This window comes from Muscardinus avellanarius, assembly GCF_963383645.1.
Source record: "Muscardinus avellanarius genome assembly, chromosome: 19".
NCBI classification, from domain to species: domain Eukaryota; kingdom Metazoa; phylum Chordata; class Mammalia; order Rodentia; family Gliridae; genus Muscardinus; species Muscardinus avellanarius.
Window position 1 is genome coordinate 20270734 of NC_137805.1, and position 22522 is coordinate 20293255.

Consider the following 22522-nt stretch of genomic DNA (forward strand, 5'->3'; position numbering starts at 1 on the left):
GGAGCCCCTCCCCCATCCCAGCAGAGGTACAGCAAGTGTCTTTCTAACAGCTCAGCAGTGAGTCATCATCAAATGATCTGACAGCACAAGGTCAGGGGAGCTGGTCCTGCAATCAGAGCAAGCTCCAGGCAGTGTGCAGGCAAGGACAGGCTGCTCTCTTCTCACAGACCCAGAGAAGGGAGGGCGCAGGGCGGAGGCTCAGGACACCCTCTGGGAGACAGGGACAATGGAGATGGAGGAGAGATGGAGAAATAGAGACTGAAAAGAGTGATAGGAAGATGGGGCGGGGAGGCAGGGAGACATGGTCAGAGATGGCGCTGGAAGGTCTCTCATAACACTCAGAAATGCAGGGACTCAATAAGAACAGAGAGGTGTTGTGGGATGGCTTTTCATGACCGATGTCCAGGGAGGTGGAGGAGGAGGAGGAAGCTCCTTTTTATTATCCAAAGGTGCCTAGCCATGTACGAGGAAGCAGCGTATCCAAGGTGGCCAGCCAAACAGCAGCATGGAGGGAAGGATGAAGAGACCTATGTTCCAGCTCCCATTCTGGAGTTCTTCTGAGCCCCAAAGATGCCACACCCTCATGAGGTGGGGACAATCTGGGTCATGTGGGTGGGCCACAAGTAGTCACAAGGGTCTTTAAAAAAGAGGACAGCCGGGCGTGGTGGTGCACACTTGTAATCCCAGCATACAGGAGGCTGAGACAGGAGGATCACAGTTCTCGGACAGCCTCAGCTACTTGGTGAGGCCCTTTACAACTCAGTGACCCTGTTTCAAATTAAAGAATAAAAAATAGGGCTGGGGATGTAGCTCAGAGGTAGAATGTCCCTGGGTTCCACTCCCAGTACTGAAAAAAAAAAAAAAGTGAGAGAGGACAAAAGTCAGAGTCTGAGATTGCATGACTACAGCTGGCTTGGAATGTGATAGAGGCCACAACCCAATGAGTAGGACTGCCTCCAGAAGCTGGGAAAGGCCCGGCAACACACGGTCCCCAAAGCCTCCGATTCACTGACAGCAAAAGCCAGCTGCCCCTCTTGTTTCCAGGTTCCACAGAGAGAGCCCATCCCTATATAAGAGGAGAAGTCAGCGCCTGCTTAGACACACTCTCAAATCTCACCTCTGTAGTCAAAGGTGACCACGTGGTAACCAAGGGAACTCAGCACCTGAGAAGGGAAAATATACAACTTTGATAACAAATCCAAGCATCTTGGACTAAGGGTAACTTGCCTATTACTGACCCCATCCAGAGTCTGTCTTTGCAACTTGCACACAGCTGGGACTTCACAAAGACACTGGCATGCAGCCTGACCTGACTGCACCTGCTGGGGCAGGGCGGTTGCCTCTCTCTACCCGAGGAATGTGGAAGGACCCAGAGTGGCACCTCGGGTCCCCAGGACAGCACTGTGTTCGTGCTAAGGTGGCCTCAGTATCTCAAGGGTCTTTAAAAGTGAGAGAGGACAGCTGGGCGTGGTGGCACCCAGGCAGCTCTCTGGTACTGCCGGTGGATTTTACCTGCCAGACATGAAGGCAGATCCCGAGAAAACTGGAATTCCACAACGTGTAGACCCTATCTTGGAACCTAACCACAACCCAGCATTCCTCAGCTTTGTTAATTTTTTTTCCACATTACTTTTTTTGAAATCCTTATAGACCAGCTGACCGTTCTCATTCAGATCATTACATATTTTCTGGGCCCTGTGCCCTGGCTGGGGTATGCCCAGACTAATGTGGGAGGCCACCATGCCCACTACCAGCACCACAGCCACTCCCCTTCCTGAGGAAAAACTGGCAGCCATGAGCATCCTGCCCACACCCAGGCCTCTGTGGAGCTGGAGCCCAGAGCACACTGGCCAGGACTCCTGTGCCTGGGCAGAATGAGTCACTTCTGCCTTCTTTCTCTTTTCTTTCTGTTTTCTTTTTCTTTTGGTACTGAGGATTGAGGCCACGGCATTTCACCTCTGCACTACACCCTCAGCCTTTCATTTTTACTTTATATTTTTAAATTTTAAAACAGGGTCTCGGGTTGCCAAAGGTCTCACTAAGTTGCTGAGCTGCTCTTGAACCTGCGATTCTCTTGTACCAGCCTTCCAAGAACGGGCTGCAGGTGTGTGCGCCTCACCTGCAAGGGGAGCCATTTCTGTAACAGAATCCTCAAGAGGACTAGAGCCTTCGCAGACACTCACCTCCCTGACTTGATCCAGTTACTAAAGGTAAGTAACTCTCCAAGGCAGAACGAGATGGACCCACACACTTGTGGTGTGCCTTTCTGCTCTGATGGCAGAGGCTAACTTCTGAGAAGGAGCGAGGGAGGTAGGTATGGACAAGCCCAGGGCACTACGCTGGCAGCATATCTCAGGCTCCAAGACCCAAAATGATCAAGAACAAAGCATGCTGAGTGTGATGGTGCACACTTGTAATCCCAGTACTTGGGAGCTGAGACAGGAGGATTGCAGGTTCAAGAGCAGCCTCAGTAACTTAGTGAGACCCTGCTTCAAGATAAAAAATAAGATAGGGATGGGAGCGGGGCATAGTGGTGCACACATGAAATCACAGCATTTGGGAGGCTGAGACAGGAGGATCACAGTTCGCGGACAGCCTCAGCTACTTAGTGAGGTCCTTTGCAACTCAGTGAGACCCTGTTAAAAAATAAAGAATAGAGCTGGGGGTGGTGGCGCATGCTTGTAATCCCCGCGCTTGGGAGGCTGAGACAGGAGGATTGCACGGGTTCGAAGCCAGCCTCAGCTACTCAGTGAGGCTCTCAGCAACTTAGTGAGACCCTGTTTCCAAATAAAATATAAAAAAGGTCTGGGGGTATAGTCCGGAGGTAGAAAGCCTCTGGATTCCACCCCCAATACCACCAAAACAAACAAACAAACAAAAAACAAACAAAATAAAGAATAGAAAATAGAAAATAGGGCTGGGGGTGTAGCTCAGAGGCAGAATGCCCCAAGGTTCAGTCCCCAGTACCACCAAGGTGCCCAAGGCACCTCTTTGCCCGAGGAGACTGTGGGGCTTCTACCAAGTCTGTCTGGACCCTGATTCAAACTCCATCTGCACCTCCCAGAGGTGAGCCCAGAGCTGTGCACCAAGGGTATCCCCAAATGCGCAGTTTTTTCTTTTTCTTTTTCTTTATTTATTTCTCTTTTGTGGTACTGAGAATTAAACCCAGGGACATTCTACCTCTGTGTTACACCCTTAGCCCTATTTTATTTTTATTTTGAAACAGGGTCTCACTAGGTTGATGAGAGTCTCACTACTTGCTGAGGCTGTCCTTGAACCTGAGATCCTCCTGTCTCCACTGTGATTACAAGCATGCACCACCACATCCGGCTCTTATTTCATTTTATATATGAGGAACACAACACCCAGAACAATTCCAAGCTGGGTGTGATAGTATATGCCTGTAGTGCCAGCTACGTAGCAGACTGAGGAAGGAAGACCCCTTGAGCCCAGGAGTGTAAGGCTAGGTCAGCCTGGGCAACACAGGACAGATCCTGTATCAAAATAAGCAAATAACAGTTTCAAATGCCGTCCACACAATTTGCCAATATCTGGAAGATGGTCCAAAAGCTGCATGGATTCCAACGCTGGAGACCGTTGCTAGAGGCAACACACTGCGAACCGAGCAGGAGCAGCCAGGCAGTGCTCTTAGCACATCCACCAGTGATAATGCAGGGGCTCGGCTCCTGCCGCCTGGAGAGCGCGCTCTGCTCTTACCTTGTAGAGCTCCACCCGGTGGTCGCCGCCTCTGTAGCATGGGGGAAGGGAGCAGGGAGTAGGTGTCAGTGCCTCTTCTCAGAGAGTGGGACTGAGATCAATCCTAAGCCATCCTAGACAGGGATCCATGCTGGACAAGTGTCCTCCTCTTCTGGTCCCCAAGTGGCCTCAACCTTGCCTCTGGCAGTACAGAGCTTGGCACTTTGGGGAGATTTTTTAAATTACTGTGTGTACTTTTTATTTTTCATTAGTGAATGCATACCTACGCCCGTGTATTCAATCCCTGCTATCAAAAAGAAAAAAAAAATTAAAGGGCTGGTGATGTAGCTCAGTGGTAGACTACTCTTGGATTGAATCCTCAATACCACAAAAACCACCATCCCCCGAAAAAGGAAGAAGAGCTGAAAGCCCAGGGGGTCTGGATCTTGGAGACCCTAGGTGCTGTGATCCTACTGACCAACCGAGCCCCCAAATCATGAGGGGGACGCCACTGGGGAGTCTAGTCAGAGACAGGGCTCAGAGAGTGGGGTGAAGTCCTCAAGATAAGGGGTACAGACAGGGCCCAGAGAGAATGCAGGCAAGACCCACAACACAGGCAGTCTGAGGCGAGAGGGGAGGCACCTCTAAAAGTCACCACGTTCCCTTCAAACCTGAAGTTACAGACAGGGTTTGTCTTTTTTTTTTTTTTTTTTTTTTAACCAGGTGATTGGCACTATAGAACTGAGCCTTATTCATGGCCAGGTAGTTTTCATTTACAGAAAGATGCTACAAGATCCAGGCGTGGTGCCGCACACTTGTAATCCCCGCACCTGGGAGCCTGAGACAGGAGGATTGCGCAGGTTCAAAGCCAGCCTCAGCTACTTAGTGAGACCCCGTTTCTCAATAAAATATAAAATAGGTCTGGGAGTATAACCTGGAGGTAGAAAGCCCCTGGATTCCACCCCCCCAAAAAAAGTATCCCCCTCAAAAAAGAAAAAAAAAAAAGATGCTACAAGAGCTTTTTGTAGCCCCTGCTCTCTGAAAAGCAGAAGAAAACCCCGCTGTAGCTTGTCCCAGGCAAAGAAGAGCCGAGGACACAGCACACAGGTGACCCGGCAGTGAGTACTCTGCTCTGGGCAGAGCTGCCCTGGGAGCTGTGCTTCTGGGCTCTTTCTGCAGTGTCCTCCTACCCACCCAGGCTGCTTCCCCTCTGGAAAGGCCGTATCACTGCCCTCCCTATACAACGTCCACCTCCAATGTCCTTGCCTAGCAAGCTCCTCCTGGCTCTCACAGACAACATGAGAAAGCTGCAGAAACAGTGACCTCAGCATTTTAAAACATTTTACTCAGAAAATGCACACCCTCTGGTACTCCCAGAGGCCCTTCTGAACAACAGTGTGGTGTGGAAGGGGTGCTGGCTGTTCTGGGTAGGGAGAGCAACTCCAGCTCAAGCCAGCCTGCAGGATGAGCCATTAAACCCATTGCGAGGCCTCTCTGGGATAGAACCGCAAGGCCTGGCTGCCGCAGAGCCTGAGTACTGCATTAACAGCCCTTTGGGACGGGCTGGCTTGCCAGGGTCATGGCTGCCAGCAGAGAGCTCACCTCCAGTGGACACCCGAGGGGGCTCACATGTCTACGTGAGCATGCTCAGTTGGGGTCTCTTTGCTGGCTGCCCTCAGTCTTCAGCCTACCCTTCTCTGCACTTGCTGCCACTTTTCCAGAAGCATGCCCCACGCCCCAGGGCTGAACTCACACCTGCCTGCAATTGCTCAGACTAAGACAAATATGGAGAAAACCAGTAGCAAGTGGGAGGGAAGACAGTTCCCCAAAGGTGCACTGCAGCCACAGTGCATCAAGTGTCGTCATGGCCCCTCCTCTAAGTGACCACCGCATTCCCCCTCCCTCTCAAAGAAACCCTGTTCCTGAACCACATAGAGGCAGACATGCCCTTTCGTATTAGAGCAGGAGGAAAGAAATACCCCTGTGCTGCAGGACCTCAGCACCTCTGGCAGGGATCAGCCTCCAGCCCAGCCCAGGCTGGAGCCCCAGACAGGGAATCCAGGTGCAGCTCCCTTGGCTGCTCAGTACTGTGGTCCTCAAGGGAGAGGGCTGGGTACACTATGCAGGCCAGACCTGCTGGCCTTGTGTAAACTTCGCCTAAGCCACACTCGCCCCCAATCCCATAAGAACCTTGCCTTCCTCTGTGTTCCTGGGACACTCTCCCTCATTGCAGTGTGTCAATACACTGGATCCTGGGGGGCTGTAGACTTACTCCTCGTGGTTGGGCCAGTATGATCTTGCCCCAGGGAGGAAAGACTGCCCTGGTGGGTTCCTCTGCCTCACCTGGTCCCTGCATTCCCATGCAGGTACAGAATGATGGGATGGCTGGAAGCCAAGGCGTCCTCATACCACATCTGGTCCTTCCCTTGGGCATTCTTCCACCAGACGGCAGGGATGGTGTGCCTGGAGATGGAAGCAGAGGCATGGTGCAGTTAGATACCCCTTCTGTATGCATGATGGTGCCCTGAGCAGAGTTCTGGAGGTAGCTCCCACCTCAGAAAACAGAGAGCAGCAGAGCCCGGCTGTCTACAGGGTTGAGGGCCAGGGTGGCAGACACACCCTGTCACTAGAATGAAGAACTAGAAAGTGCACAGCTGCATGCTGACAGGCTCAGGGGCATTTCTTTACTGGCAAATGGGCCTCTTCCGGGCCATGACAGCCCGTACCGGTAGCAGTTACCTGCTAACTGGAAGCTCTGCAGGTAGGAGCCTGTCTGAACCCTGGAGTGGACCTGGCCACACAGAAGGCTTGCACATGCTCACCACCAGCTGCACTTGCTCCAGGCCTGGCCAGGCACACAGAGAGCTGCCCTATTTGGTCAATTCCTCTTTCAGAGAGATACTAAGGTTAATCCCAGAGCTTGGCAGACTGAGACAGGAGGATGGAAGGTTCACGGCCAGCCTCAGCTACTTAGTGAGGCCCTCTGCAACTTAATGAGACCCTGTTTCAAAATAAAGAATTAAAGCCAGGGTTGGTGGCACACGCTTGTAATCCCAGTACTTGGGAGGCTGAGACAGGATGATTGCAAAGGTTTGAAGCCACCCTCAGCTACTTAGTGAGGCTCTCAGCAACTTAGTGAAACCCTGTTTCAAAATAAAGAATTAAAAAAAAAAAAAAACAGGGCTGGGGGTATAGCTCAAAGGTAGAATGCCCCTGGATTCAATCCCCAGTACCTCAAAAAAATGGTTTGCTATAAATCTTCATATTCATGACATAAATCTTTTTAAAAAATTAGAAAATTCATTTTTTTCTGAGATTTAAAGTTTTAGCATCTCGTTTCTAATGTGTCTCAGGTCCGTCCATCAGGATCACATTTTGGAGGGGTTGTGGCCACTCCAATCACAATTATAAACCTACAGGATAGAAGGACCACTTTAAGGGTGCTGGGAGCAGAAGCCAGCCTTCCCCAAACTTAGGGCTCCTGACAGAGGCCCAGGAAGCTTACCCAGCAGAAAGGACCCATTCCTGGGCCTCTCCTTCAACCTGCTAAAGAACAGGCAGTTACACTAAACCAACAGCCAAGAACAGCCCTAGGAGCACGTGGGCTTTCTGTCGACCTTTTAGGAAGCTGGTGGGAGGACCTGATGGGATGACGGTGAGGGCTGTGAATGGGACTGATTCCCAAGCATCAGGGACAGGGAGGCAGCCAGTACCCAGCACACAAGTGTGGCTGTCATTAACTTGAGGCTGGCCACTGCTGTCACCAAAACAGTTTCGGGTAACTGATAATTCATGTAGGTGCTGTTAGTGTTTTTAACCCAAGTACCACCATCATAGACAGCCCTCTGCAAAAGGACAGATCCAGCATTTACCACCCATCCCCACGCAATGGCTCAAGTGAAGTTCAGGTTGATCTGGGATGAGAGAAGACAGCTGAAAGGTCTCAGGTGCACACATGGGTCAGTTACTGCTGGATTGCATCAAATCAGAAACCGACAGAAGAGCTAGGTGCAGCGGCTTATGCCTGTAATCAAGTACTTGGGAGGCTAAGACAGAAGGCTCACAGGTTGGAGACCAGCCTCAGCAACTTAGCAAGCCCTCTACAACTTAGTGAGACCTGTACCCCGTTTGAAAAAATAAAAAATAAAATAGGACTGGAGGGTGTGACTCAGAGGCAGAATGCTCCTGGGTTCCACCCCCAGTACCAAAAAAATAAAAGAAAAGGAAAGTACTGAGAAAAGAGAAAAGACGCCAATCCCAGGGCTGACTGCTCTGCTAGGAACCCAATCTCCCTTCCTGTTTTATGCTCTTTACCAAAGATCACCGGTGCCTGCATGTCCCTCGTCCACACTGGAGTCTACTCACAGCACTTCATTTACAAGCTTCTCACACACATAGTGGTTTTCTGAGACAGCGGAAAGAGACTTTATGGCTACTGAAAACTAAACCCAGCTAGATAAAGAGGCAGTGATTCAAAGCTGCTTCTGAGGGGAAAGAAAATGCCACAATGAGGCTGGTCAAATCTGATTCAGCTGCTCAGTAAAAATGCTCACATGCAAAAAAGCACAGTAAAATGCATTCCAAGGGAAAAGAGAAGCTATGGCCTTAAGTCCAATTTGAATTTATGGCAAAACAAAAAAAACGTAGACAGCAAATATCACCATTACCACTGCTATAAGGTACTACAGGTAAACATAAACCAACCCATTATTACAAACCTGTGCTTATATTCTCCTTATTTCTAGCTTTTTTTTTTTTTTTTTTTTTTTTTTTGTGGTACTGGGGATGGAACCCAGGGGCCTTCTACCTCCAGGCTACACTCCCAGACCTATTTTATATTTTATTTGGAAACAGGGTCTCTTACTTAAGCCAGCTGAGGCTGGCTTTGAACCTGCGCGATCCTCCCTGTCTCAGCCTCCCAAGCGCGGGGATTACAAGCGTGCGCCACCACGCCCGGCCATTTCTAGCTTTTTTTAACCTTGGAAATAAGACTCTCTAAAAATAATCTGGTCACAAAGCCTTTTCTGTGTTTAAAACCTCAGAATAGAATTTGGTGCCACTTTATCCTGCACCATCCATTAGGATCAAATTTAGCTGAGATCTTCTCTTTGGAATAGGAATGAGTGAAGTAAAAGACAAAACAAAGCAACCCAGCCCACACTGCCAGCAAGCCGCACTTTGGGAGGCCCACATGAAGGAGGTGGACTGAGCTGAGCAGGGTCCTCTCAGGGCCACTCACCAGACTCCAATAGTAACATCTTCCTCTGGCTGGAGGTAGTAATTGCAAGTGTGATTCAAACCTTGATCCTGTGGTTTTTTCAAGTCAATGAAGAAGGGAACTCTTACTGTAGGGAACAAAGAGGAAAACCAGTTGGTGGGTGGATGACACATATACATATACATGCACACGTGCGCACACACAACTCACACCCACACAAACACTCTCACAAGTGTATCTGGATATACACACCTGTGTCAACACACACTTCTCTCCCTGCAAAGGTGAAGCTCTTAGACAGCACCAGTTCTTTTCCTATAGGATCCTGCCAGACCCAAGGCCCCACCTCAGGCTCAGGCAAGGTGAGGCTGAGCTGCTGCAGCAGGGAGAGTTCTGCAGATACCACACCAGTGTAGGGCAGGGCTGAGGGGAGCCTGGAGTCGGAATGCCCACTGCAGGTGTGAGAAATGCAAATGAGGGAAGGAAAGGCCCTCCTTCCACAGAGGAGAGGTGGGAGGCCAGTGGAGCCTGCTGGAGCTCTCCGCCAAGCTGGGCCAGGGTGCACAAGAAGAGGGGCCAATGAACCAGTCGTCCTTGAGGACCAGCTGAATGCAGGGGCCAGTACTGCCACTTAACGCAGGGAGGGTGGCAGTTAACAAGGTACACACAGTGAGCTAGGAACCCACAGGGCCCGGTTCAGAACCATCAGAACCAGTGCGGTCACTACAACCATACAGCAAGAGTCCCGCCACACCCAGCCATCAAACAACTTTTGAAAATAAATTTACTTAAAAATGAAAAACCAGCGGGCATGGTAGCGCATGCCTGTAATCCCAGCATTCAGGAGGCTGAGACTGGAAGATTGTGGTTTGCGAACAGCCTCAGCTACTTAGTGAGGCCCTCTGCAACTCTGTGAGACCCGGTTTCAAAATAAAAGAATAAAAAATAGGGCAGAGGGTGTAGCCTGGAGGTCGAATGACCCTAGGTTCCATCCCCAGACCCACAAAAAAATTAAAAAAAAAAAAGAAAAACCTGAGCCAGGCATGGTGGCACACACTTGTAATCCCAGCATTTGGGAGGCTGAGACAGTTCGAGGACAGCCTCAGCTACTTAGTGAAGTCCTTTGCAACTCAATGAGACTGGTTCAAAATAAAGAATGAAAAATAGAGCTGGGCGTGGTGGCGCACCCTTGTATATCCCAGCATTTGGGAGGCTGAGATTGGAGGATGGTGGTTCAAGGACAGCCTCAGCTACTTAGGCCCTCCGCAACTCAGTGAGACCCTGTTTCAAAATAAAGACTAAAAAATTGGACAGGGGGTGTAGCTCGGAGGCCAAATGCCCCTGGTTTCCAGCCCCAGACCTGCAAAAATAAATAAATAAATAAATAAAAATAAAAAAAGAATAAAAAATAGGGCAGGGGGTGTTGCTTGGAGGGAGAATGCCCCTGTGTTCTATTCCCGTACTGCAAAAAAAAAATATATATATATATATATATATATGTATATATTTATAAGTACTTAAATAAATAAAGAAAAACTTAATTTGGGCATGGTGGCACACACTTGTAATCCCAGCACTTGGAGGCTAAGACAGGAAGATTGCACAGGTTCGAAGCCAGCCTCGCTGGTTTAAGAGACCCTGTTTTCAAATAAAAAAGTATAAAATAGGTCTGGGAGTGTAGCCCGGAGGTAGAAGGGTTTCCGGGAACCCCGGTACCACCAAAATACATTAATTAATTAATTAATTAATTAATTAAAAAAACAAAATTGGCCTGGGGCGTAGTCCAGAGGTAGCACTCCCTGGGCTCCGTCCCCAGCGCACACAGAAAGCAGCACCATATCCTGAGATGGGACTGAATCACTTTACAGCATGGTATCTCCCAAAAGGGACCATGACAAGACTCATTTCTGGGTTCTGTTCCCCAGAGGGGGCCACAGCTGAGGGGTCTACTTCTAACCTCCCACATCACGTGGCACCCTGCACATCTAGCTCTCACTTCCTCCACTGCTAAAGAAACGAACCATCTGACTCACATGTTCACAGGGTCGTGCAAGCTCCTTCCCCGGGGCCTGCCCCAGACCTCCGGGGGCGAATCTTCCCATTGGGCTGCTGTTTGCACTGCCAGCTGCTGCTGCTGCTGCTGCTGCTTCTCCTTTTGGTACAAGGGATCGAACTCAGGGGTGTTCTACCTCCGAGCTAGACCTCTAGCCCTAATTTGTTTTGTATTTTGAAACAGGGCTTTGCTAAGTTCATGAGGCTGACCTTGAACATGTGATCCTCCTGTCTCAGCTTCCTAAGTACCAGGATTACAGGTGTGCACCACTGTGCCTGGCTTACCGCCAGGTTCTCAATCCATCTCTTCCAAAAGAAGCAGGCTAAATTTTTAAAACTTTCCTGAAGTGTCCTTATACACTAAGTCACGAAGTCCTCAACCTCGGCACCTAAGAATGGCCTTCCTCAGAAACGGTCCCTACAGAGGGAACTGAGCCTAGCTGAGGTCAATAGGGTGGATCTTAACCCAACAGATTGGCATCTTTATAAAAAGGGAAGTCCATGGGAAGAAGACCATGAGAAAATGGGCAGAGGCAAGTGAGCAAGCCAAGGGGTCCCAAGGCAAGCTGGCCACCACAAGATGAAGGGCAGGCAGAGCCTCGGGCATCAGCCCAGCTCATTCCTCATCCTCAGGCTCCTCCTGGCCCCCAGAACTGAGAGAGAGTGAACTTCTATCTTAAGCCATCCAGTCTGTAGATTTGCCAGGAAAAGAACTCAGCCATTCTCTCTCTCTTACACACTCACTCTCTCTCTCTCTCTCTCTCTCTCTCTCTCTCTCTCTCTCTTTGACAGTAGTGGGGATGGAACCCGCGGGCATTCTACATCTGAGCTAGACCCCCAGCCCTCCTATTTTTTATTCTTTATTTTGAAACAGGGTCTCACTGAGTTGCAAAGAACCTCACTAAGTAGCTGAGGCTGTCCTTGAACCGCGATCCTCCTGTCTCAGCCTCCCAAATGCTGGGATTACAAGCGTGTGCCATCATGCCCAGCTCAGACTCAACCATTCTAAGGAGTACAGGTTCTGACATGGTGATGTAACCAGGCGAAGGACAGAAAGCACATGCATGTCATGGGCTCCTCAGTCTGCAGGAGCTGGCCCCACCACCCCCACCCTGGGGCTGGGCCCCACACAGCTGGAACCTGAGAGCTAGGGTTTGATGTGCAAGGCCACCACCTGACAGCCCTAAGGCAAGACCGACCACTCCAGATAGGAGTCTGCAGCCTACTGTCAGCCCCACACCCAGACTCTGCATAGCAACCCTGCCTCTGAAGCTGGAATTGCGCCCTGCCATGGAAGGAGAGTGCCAGCACCAAGGGCTGCGGCTCTCAGCTTCCACTGGTCCACTTTCGGGCCTTGCTCAGCTTCTGTCCGGAGAAGGAGGCCAATACTGAAACACAACCACCCAGGAGTTCTGAGAAGAGTCCTGGGCCACCGCCAAGTGTGTTGCAAGGATTGGCAGTTACTCAAGAAAACTTCCAAGCCCAAATACTTCAGGAAGCAAGAAACCAAACCTAACTCTAGGAGAGCCTCCACCCAGAGTGCTGGTCTTCCCGTTCACTTTCCTTCCTGATGTAGAGTCCACATGAAAGAAGAGACACAGGAATGCTCTGCAGGCCAGTGGACACTGCACCAGCACCCACCCACCTGCCTGCCCTCTGCTGGTGTGAGGACACACTGGACACCGTACGGCCCATCTGGCCAGTACAGAGGCAGATGAGCAGAAGTGCCACAGAGCTAGGGACCAAGGACAAGGTGCTCGAGGTGGAGCCTGCCAGAATAGCATCTTGAGGTCTGCCTGGGCCAGGAGCTTGCTCACTCCTGCTGGCCAGTACCGGGTGAGCACAGGACCTCCAACCTCCCGAGTGGACAGACTCCTCTGGCCATCAATCCTCTGTGGCTCTCATGACTCTGGCTGGAGCCCACCTGCCTAGACCCTGCCTTGTCCACAGATGGCTCTAGGCAGGGTGCTCTCCGTGTTCTACGATATGGTCCAGCCCCCCCTAAGCAGGGCCTGACTGCATAGACTGGAAACCCACATGGAGATGCCTGGCCTGGAGAGCAGGGCCCATCCAGCGTGGGGCCAGGGGCCGCAGGCTTCTTCCCAGCTTCCATCTGTCCAACCTTCAGCTATGTCGTCACCATCAGCAACCACAAACAGCAACAGGCACGACCGAGAAGGCTCTCCGTCACACTGCTGCATGTGTTCCGTCACACTGCTGCGTGTGTTCCATCACACTGCTGCGTGTGTGGAGCTGGAGACTGAACGCAGGGCCTCACACACACTGCTGCGTGTGTTCTGTCACACTGCTGCATGTGTTCTGTCACACTGCTGCGTGTATTCCGTCACACTGCTGCGTGTGTTCTGTCACACTGCTGCGTGTATTCCGTCACACTGCTGCGTGTGTTCTGTCACACTGCTGCATGTGTTGTCACACTGCTGCGTGTGTTCTGTCACACTGCTGCGTGTGTGGAGCTGGAGACTGAACGCAGGGCCTCACACACACTACGCAAACACTCTGCCTCTGAGCTACATCCCCAGCCCTTTTACATTTTATTTTGAGGCAGGGTCTCTGAGCTGCCCAGGCTGGCCTTCAACTTAAGATCCCTGGCCTCAGCCTCCCTAGTAGGTGGGGCCCATCTTGTCATACTTTTTTTTTTCTTAGCTAATCTAGGAAATAGTTGATAGGGCAAAAGGCTGACCACTGAGCTGTGATGGCATTTGTGACTGCCCAAGGACCTTTGATATCAGGTGCCATCTCATTCTGACTGCTGAGTAACAGAGCAGCCTTGGTATCAGGTGTGGTGCCAGCAAGGGAAGGAGGGGAGGACTCTCAAGATTTTATAAAATTCCAATTACTTGCTGGGCATGGAGGGGCATGCCTATAATCCTAGTACCTGGGAGGCTGAGAGAGGAGGATCACAGGTTTGAGGCCAGCCTTAGCAACTTGGCGAGACCTAATTTCAAAATAAAAAAAGGCTTGGGTGTAGCTCAGAGGTAGAATGCCCCGAGTTCAATTCCCCAACCCCAATCTTCCTTCTCTACAATTAGTCAGTGTGGGCTACAGAGGATTTCATAAGAAGCAATAACAGGAATAACAAGTTATTAAGGGTTCACAAGACTGCTTCAGGGTAGGAGGAGGAGGAGGCTGGGGATAGGGATCTAAGGCTTTCAGAAGGCCTGAGGGCATGTGTAGAGGAGCTGTTCTGGCTGCCTCCAGCCGACACCTGGCTTTCACAGGACTGTGATCCCAACCCTGGTCCAGGGCAGGTGATAGCCAGCAGCAAACTCTAGACTCCGCCATACCCCTCTGGTGGAATTACACTCTTACACACTAGAACTCCAGTACTGAGAAGCATTGATACATAGAAAAAGACTGGCAGAAAAGAAGCTACAACGTTGACAAAGAGTTCACTGGAGTAACTTGCACTTCCTTACTCACGCTATTCAGAATTTTTCTGCCATTTCCCCCCTTGTTTTTAGAGGAATTATGTATTTTGCTGGACACAGTGATACATGCCTATAATCCCAGATACTCAGAAGGAAGGATCACAAGTTTGAACCAGCCTGGGAAAATTAGTAAGAACCTGTCTAAAAAAAAAAAAAAAAAAAAAAAATTAAAAAAAAAGAGAAAGGGCTGGGGATTTAGCTCAATGGTAGAATACTTGTCTAGTCTTGTCGTGTTCCTGGATTCAATCTCCAGCACCACACACACATATCAAAGAAAAAGAAGAACTTAGTTAATTAAATTATTTGATGTACGTGTATGGTAATAAGGGTTGAACCCAGGGGCACTCTACATCTGAGCCACCTTCCAGCCCTGTTTGATTTATTTTGAAAAAAGATCTCCCTAACTTACCGCCCACTGGCCTCAAACCTGTGATCCTCTGGTCTCAGCCCCTCAAGTACTAGGATTACAGGCCTGCAAAATGGTGGATCATGTGTTTTTGTTTTTGATGGTAATAGGAATGGAACTCAGGGGCATTCTACCCTCAGCCCTCTCCACTTTTTATTTTGAAACATGGTCTCACTAGGTTGCTGAGAGTATCATTAAGTTGCTGAGGCTGGTCTCAAACTTGTGATCTTCCTGTCTCAGCCTCTCAAGTACTGGAATTATAGGTGTGCGTTGCCACTCCTGGCTGGGTCATGTATTTTTTGCTTATGAAAATTTATTTAAAGTACAAACATTCTTGACATCATAGACCCTTAAATCATAGCTTTCCGGACTGTTAATGCTGCTGGAACGTGGTGAACGTTCCAAAAACCTGCCGGACATTTTGTAAGTGTGGCCAAACATCACCATGGGTGCCACAGCGCAAGAAGGGCAAGGGCTCTGTGAGCACAGGAGAGCGGCGCTATGACAGGAAGCAGAGTGGCATGGCGTCATGACGGTGGACAGGCTGAGCCAGACTACAAAGAAGACTGTGCTGAGGCCTGAGTGTGCTGAGCCCAGCTGCAGAGCAGAGAAAACGCTAACTCTTAGGAGGTGCGAGCACCCTGAACTGGGGGGGGGGGGGGGGTTAAGAAGAGAAAGGGCCATGTGACCCAGTGTTTTGTGTGTGTGGTACTGGGGGTGGAACCCAGGGGCTTTCTACCTCCAGGCTATACTCCCAGACCTATTTTATATCTCATTTGGAAACAGGGTCTCACTAAGTTGCTGAGAGCCTCACTATGTAGCTGAGGCTGGCTTCAAACCTGTGTGATCCTCCTGTCTCGGCCTCCCAGGTACTGGGATTACAACCGTGCGCCACCATGCCCGGTCAAGTGATCCAGTTTTAAGCTTCATCTTTTGTTTTGTTATGAAAACAATAAGATTGTGGTTATGATCACTTAAAAATAATAAAAGACATAGATACTTCTAAAACTTATTTATCTGATATAAAGTTTGATTTCAGAGAGATCTGCTGTGAGCTGGGACCCAAAAGACTATTACACTTCCTTCAGTTTGAAAAAGAACAGGCGCAGGCAATGGTTCCTATCTCAGGAGATAAGACCTGAGGTGGCCCCCCATCTCCTAGCTTGAGGCAAGACTCTCCAGGTCACCACCAGGCTATGTCCAGACCCTCCCTCATCCACTTCCAATGCAGGGGAGATGGATGCAGACATTTAAACATGACCATATAAGACTAGAAACCTAACAAGCCCTGAGCAGCTCTGAGGAGAATGTCCCTTCCTCCAACAGGGGCAAAAGAAGGGCAAGGGCCTCCCTCACAGGCCGTCACTGCTGCCCCGGGGACCAGGGTCTCCCTCAGCACAAGAGGTGGTTCCATGGGAGAGGACACGTGGAGTATGGGTGGAGGCCAGAGTTTTAGTAACATTCCAAAAGAAGACAGAAAGAGATGTTTTCCTTTAGAAACACTGCCATAGGGCCGGGGACGTAGTTCCATGGAAGAGCACGTGCCTTGCTCACCTGAGGCCCTAGGCTGGACCCCTAGCACTACAAAAACACCTGCCACAGGCAGACATATGAAGAAGTGTTAAGGACTGCCATCTCCCTGCAGACTTGTGACAGCCCTCCTCTCTGTGCCACAGGGGCTGGGCTAGGAGAACCCAAAGTAGTTCTCCCTGGGACAGTCTGACATCTCCTTAGGAAAGCAGTACTGCAAAATATGTGGGCTGGGCCTGAAGCAGTTCAAATGACTATCATGAGAAAATCCATTCAATTCAGACTGCTGCTGGGACCACACAGGGTGCCAGGCCAGCCCCAGGGAACAGCATGCTCCACATCCCCTGCTGTCAAGAGCTCTCCTGCCCCAGCAGCAGAAGGCCAGCGAGGCTGGAATGACCACACAGATCCATCTGCAGCCCTGTGGCTTTCTGTTTACATGTAGTCCCAAGCTTTTCTGTGCTGTACTATATATGTTTAAGGGATACTGAACTCAGACAAACAAAGCTCCCTCTATTTTATTATATTGTTAGTTTCTTTTTAATTTTGTGTTTCTGACAAGTGGCAAAACTTAGAAACCATAACGCCGGGAGTGGCGGCGCACGCTTGTAATCCCTGCGCTTGGGAGGCGGAGACAGGAGGATCGCGCAGGTTCAAAGTCAGCCGCGCTGGCTTAAGAGACCCTGTTTCCAAATAAAAATATAAAAATGGGTCTGGGAATGTAGCCCGGAGGTAGAAGGGTTTCCAGGAACCCCAGGACCAGCAAAAAAAAAAAAAAAAAAAAAAAAACAATTTAGAAACCATAAATTCCTATAAGCTGGGCTGCTTTTCCAATTAGAAAAATCAAGTAACAACCAGGTGTAGTGGCATATGCCTGTAATACCAGTACATCGGAGACTGAGACAGGAGGACCAGAGGTTTGAGGACAGCCTCAGCAACTTAGCAAAACCCTGTTTCAAAAAGGGCTTGGGATGTAGCACAGATGTAGCTCTTAGGTTCAATCCCTAGTATCATAAAGAAAAGAAAAAAAAGAAAAATCAAAATGTCTCTTAGTATACTATACATATTTTACAGTTGTTTTAACACACTCAAATAAAAAACTTAGTTTGGACCTAAAAGTATTAAATGTGAACCTTACTATTCAGTCCCTCCCACCAGGAAGAGGACAGAGGCCCCTGTTTGCCAGTACCTCCGTCCTTGACATACTCTCTTTTCTTCTCTTACTGGGGATTGAATTCTTTCAACCCTTATTTTTTATTTTGAAACAAAGTCTTGCTAAATCCTGAGGGTCTTAGTTTGGACTCAAAACTGCAATCTTCCTGCCTCCACCTCCCAAACACTAGACTACAGGTGTGGGCTACCATATTCCACCAAGTTTCTGTGATTAAGTCTGTTACAGACTAACAAGCTTGTGAGCCCAGACACCACAGGGCCCACAGTGTGCCACTACAGAAGGGGTCTCAATCTGAGCTGCACTGCCACACTGCCTTCTCCAGCCGTGCACAAGCCACGCACACATCTACCCACGCCAACCAGCACCTCAGGGCCCTTCCCACCCTGGCCCCTAGGATCCCCTGCCTGCCCGCCAGGCCCCCCACAGCCTTCATAGCATCAAGCCCAGCTGCCCAGACCTCAAGTCTGCAACCATACCAGGACCAAACACCCTTTGGAAACAGCCCTGCCGAAGAGCTCGCAGGGCCAGTGTGGGGCTGCCTCACCTGGGCCCTCTTGTCTGTGCCCATATTCAAGGCTGTCATTCACACAGTAAACCTCCACCACGGGCCCTTCCCTTCTGTGTGTTAAATGATGTTCCCAGAGGGACTGCTCCCTGTAAACATACCCGGGAAGATCTCTGGCTTCTAATAGGGTTGATACTTCCATACCATTTCTTCCCACTTCCCGAGAAGTAAATGTAAAAACAAAACAAAAACCCAAACCAACTCTGGAACACAAAGGGACCAAGTTAACTTAAGGAGCCTACACTACCTATAAGGCCAGCACAAAATTTCACAGAAATGAAAGCATGTCAGGCTTTTTTTTTTTAAAACAGGGAAAAACCAATATTTTTAAAAAGAAAAGGATAAAAGGAGAGCAGAATGTGGTGATGCATGCCAACACTAGGGAAGCTGCAGCGGGGAATCGCTGGTTCAAGACCAGCCTCAGCAATTTAGTGGGATCCCTGGCAACTTGTGAGACCCTGTCTCAAAATAACAGAATAAAAAGGGCTAAGGGTATAGCTCGGACTAGACCACCCAGGTCCAATCCCCTGTATAAAGGGAGGGAGGGAGGCCGGCCTCATTTTTAAGACATCTTCTTTTCTTGCACTCATCTTTCCCAAGGACAGTTAACCCGTAAACTGCACAAGTGCAAAGCAATCCAATCTGGGTGTGGCAGTGCATGCTTGTAACCCCAATGCTTTGGGAGGCTGAGACAAGAGAATCACAGGTTCAACAGCTTTAGCAAGTAGTAAGACTCTCATCAACCTAGCAGACCCTGTTTCAAAATAACAATAAAATTGGGCTGGGTGTAGCTCGGAGATAGAATGCCTCTGGGTTCCATCCTCAGCTGCAGACAACTTTTCACACTGTCGACACTTTTACCCAATTCAGTTCAAGAAAGACACCTGCCCTGGTGCAGCCCAGGCATCCAGGGCACATGCAGCGTTGCAAGGAGACACCATGTTCTGACACCCTTAATCAGGAACAGGCACTTCCTGTGCAGCAGACACCTGCTCTGTCCTAATCTGGGTGGTACTCTATCTACTGACCTAACAATACACCATACCCCTAAGGTCTGTACATTTTTACCATATGCACATTCAATCTCAAAGAGAAAAATACTCATTAAAACCAGACATCATCAGCCGGGTGTGGTGGTGCACAGTTGTAATCCCAGCATTTGGGAGGCTGAGACAGGAGGATCGCACAGGTTCAAAGCCAGCCTCAACTACTTAGTGAGGCTCTCAGCAACTTAGTGAGACCCCGTTTCCAAGTAAAGTATAAAATAGGGCCGAGGATATAGCTCGAAGGCTGAAAGCCCCTGGATTCCATCCCCCCAGTACCACCAAAACAAACAAACAACAAACCCCAGATATCATCATACTAAAACATTAAAGAAAAACTGACATACAGCACTTACCAAAATTCAAGAAAATCAGTTTGGCCTGTATCCCAGGACATAGTTTGACAAGAAACGGAATGGCAATATACAACCCCAAAACAAAGAGAAGTATCTTCCTCAGTCGGAACCATGGGCCCTTTCGCCTACAAGAGAGAAGCGAGCAATAGGTCAAAGGCAGTAAGTGCAATTTTGCCCAGTTTATTAACAGCATTGGCAAAACCATGAAACAAAGCCCACGTGTATCTTTTCCTATAAGGACACTCAGTGTGTGTGTGTGTGTGTGTGTGTGTGTGTGTGTGTGTGTGTAAGAGAGAGAGAGTGAGAATGGGGATTGAACACAGGACATTCTACCTCTGAGCTATATGCCTAGCCCTATTTTATTTTTTATTTTGAAACAGGATCTCACTGAGTTGCAGAGGACTTCACTAAGTTACTGGGGCTGGTCTTGAATTGGCGATCCTTTGTCTCAGTCTCCCAAGTGCTAGGATTACAAGCATGCATCACCATGCCCAGCTGAGATAGTCTTTTAATTTTAGACCTGTACTGGGGAAAAGTTTTTGTTATTGCTTCTCGAAAGCCAAAGAAACAATCCTGGTGATTTTTTTGTTTGCCCTTAGGCAAAAATCTAGCAGAGACAAGCCAGGCAGTATGGTGCATGCCTATAATCCCAGTACTTGGCTGGGGGTGGTGGCGCACACTTGTAATCCCCAAGTTTGGGAGATTGAGACAGGAGGATCCCATAGGTTCGAAGTCAGCCTCAGCTACTTAGTGAGGCTCTCAGCAACTTAGTGAGACCCTGTTTCCAAATAAAATATAAAGTAGGTCTAGGAGTATAGCCTGGAGGTAGAAAGCCTCTGGGTTCCAGCCCCAGTACTACTACTACTACTACTACTACTACTAATAATAATAATAATAATAATAATAATAATAATTCCAGTACTTGGGGGAGGGGTGCAGAAACAGGAGGATAGCAGATTCAAGGCCAGCCTCAGCAAGTTAGTGAGACCTTAAGCAACTTAGCAAAATTAAGTTTCAAAATAAAAAGTAAAAATGGGCTGGGGGTGTAGTTTGGAGGTAGAATAAACCTAATACCACTGAGTTCAATCTCCAGTACCAACAACAACAAACACAAAGAATCTAGCAGAGACATCAGACTCTCCAAAAGCACCCCACCTGACATCAGCTCTCAGAGGCCACTTCATCTCAGCAGAGTGGCCTTCTCTGGGTTGTGTAGGCTCCTTCTGCCAGTTGCTGGAGCCCTGGGTTACTCATTAGCTCTTTGGAGGAAGCATGTACACCCAGGCATTAGTAGAACCTGTCTGACCAGGTTCAGTGAGATTGCAGAGGGCTGAGAACAAGACTGTGACTGCCCAGGCCTGTCTGGGAATTTCTGCCTCATCCCTTGGCCCCATCCCAGAGACTCCCTCTGGGATGAGGTCTCAATGACCCTCCTCATCCCTCATAGCATTAAGGGCCCCTCATCCTCTTCCTGGCGCCCTTTCAAAGATGTCCCTAACCCAATGACTCCCACATAGAGTCTATAGGAAAAAACTGAGGGCCTAAAGTGTCTGCTTATATGGCTTTTGTGTGTGTGTGTGTGTGTGTGTGTGTGTGTGTGTGTGTGTGGTACTGGGGATGGAACTCAGGGCATTCTACCTTCAAGCTACACCCCCAGCCCTATTTTTTACCTTTATTTTGAAACAGGGTCTCATGGAGTTGCAAAGGGACTCACGAAGTAGCTGAGGCTGTTCACAAACCTGGATCCTCCTGTCTAAGCCTCCCAAATGCTGGGATTACAAACGTATGCCACCACGCCCAGCTTGCTTATATGCTTATATTTATTATTATCTGTTAGATGAGAAGTTAAATGTAAGGCATTAAAGAAAATCTAAGGCTGGAGGCAGGCGTGGCAGCATATTGCTGTCATCTAGTACTTGGGAGGTTGATAAAGGAGGATCACAGGTTCAAGGACAGCCTCAGCAACCTAGTAAGACCCTGTTTGCAAACAAAATTAAAAAGGGCTGAGGGTGAAGCTCCAAGATAGAAAGACCCTGGGTTCAATCCCTAGTACCTCCCCACTCCCCAAAACAAGTCTACAGCCGAGCTGAATGTGGCACCTGCCTGTAATCCCAGTACTTGGGAGACTGAGACAGTAGCAAAACCCTCTTTCAAAATGACAAATAAAATAGGGCTTCTTGAAGCCAGCCAGCACACCAGAACACAGATCTGTTTCTACAGTCCAGCTGTTGCAGTCCCATGTGATGCATGTGGAAACCCCTTACACTTGGATAAAAGTAAAAGGGCAAAGTACATCTGTGTAATGAACGTTACTCTCACCTTAAGGACCCTCTGAAGGATTTAGGCAGCCAAGTGCAGATCTGGAAAACCGTTATCCTCACCATGCTAAACCCTAATGGGGCCGGTGACTTACTGCTTGACTATTAAAAAAAATGTTTAGCCAGGCATGGTGGCGCACGCTTGTAATCCCTGTGCTTGGGAGGCAGAGACAGGAGGATAGCGCAGGTTTGAAGCCCCTTGCTGGCTTAAGAGACCCTGTTTCCAAATAAAAATATAAAACAGGTCTGGGAGTGTAGCCCAGAGGTAGAAGGGTTCATCCCCAGTACCACCAAAAAAAAAAAAAAAAAAAAAAAAAAAGTTTAAGGTGGTTTTAAGAAACATACATTGAACCTGGGAAGGGTGGTGCATGCTTGTAATCCCAGCATTTGGGAGGCTGAGACAGGAAAGATCGAAGTTCACGGACAGCAAAAAACAAAAACATTGAACTGCTAACACATACAATAGAGACGAACCTCACAAACATGCCAACTTAAACGAGACACACGAAAGAGTGCATACTGTATGATACCTTCTTTCCGGAACTCTAGAAAAGGCAACCCTACAGGAAAAGAAAAGCAGAATGACTGCTGAGAGTAGGGTGGAAACAAAGAAACCACAAGGGCCTGACGGGGTTTGGTGTAATAGAGTCTCCTCCATCTTGCCTGCACTAAACGATACCAGGATTGGGAAATGCTACTACATGTAAACAGCGCC

The 22522-nt window shown here is 49.0% G+C and overlaps 1 protein-coding gene across 1 annotated transcript in view; it reads right to left on the bottom strand.

Annotated features, from left to right (window-relative positions):
- The window catches only part of ABHD12 (abhydrolase domain containing 12, lysophospholipase), a gene marked incomplete at both ends in the record, with an annotated part of 56662 nt that overhangs the window by 10030 nt on the left and 24110 nt on the right, over positions 1 to 22522 (bottom strand). Inside the window, 5 exons of the mRNA XM_080716574.1 lie at positions 1118 to 1163; positions 3718 to 3748; positions 6040 to 6159; positions 8936 to 9041; positions 19490 to 19614. Coding sequence (XP_080572700.1) covers positions 1118 to 1163; positions 3718 to 3748; positions 6040 to 6159; positions 8936 to 9041; positions 19490 to 19614 — 428 coding nt within the window. The remainder of the gene's footprint in view (positions 1 to 1117; positions 1164 to 3717; positions 3749 to 6039; positions 6160 to 8935; positions 9042 to 19489; positions 19615 to 22522) is intronic.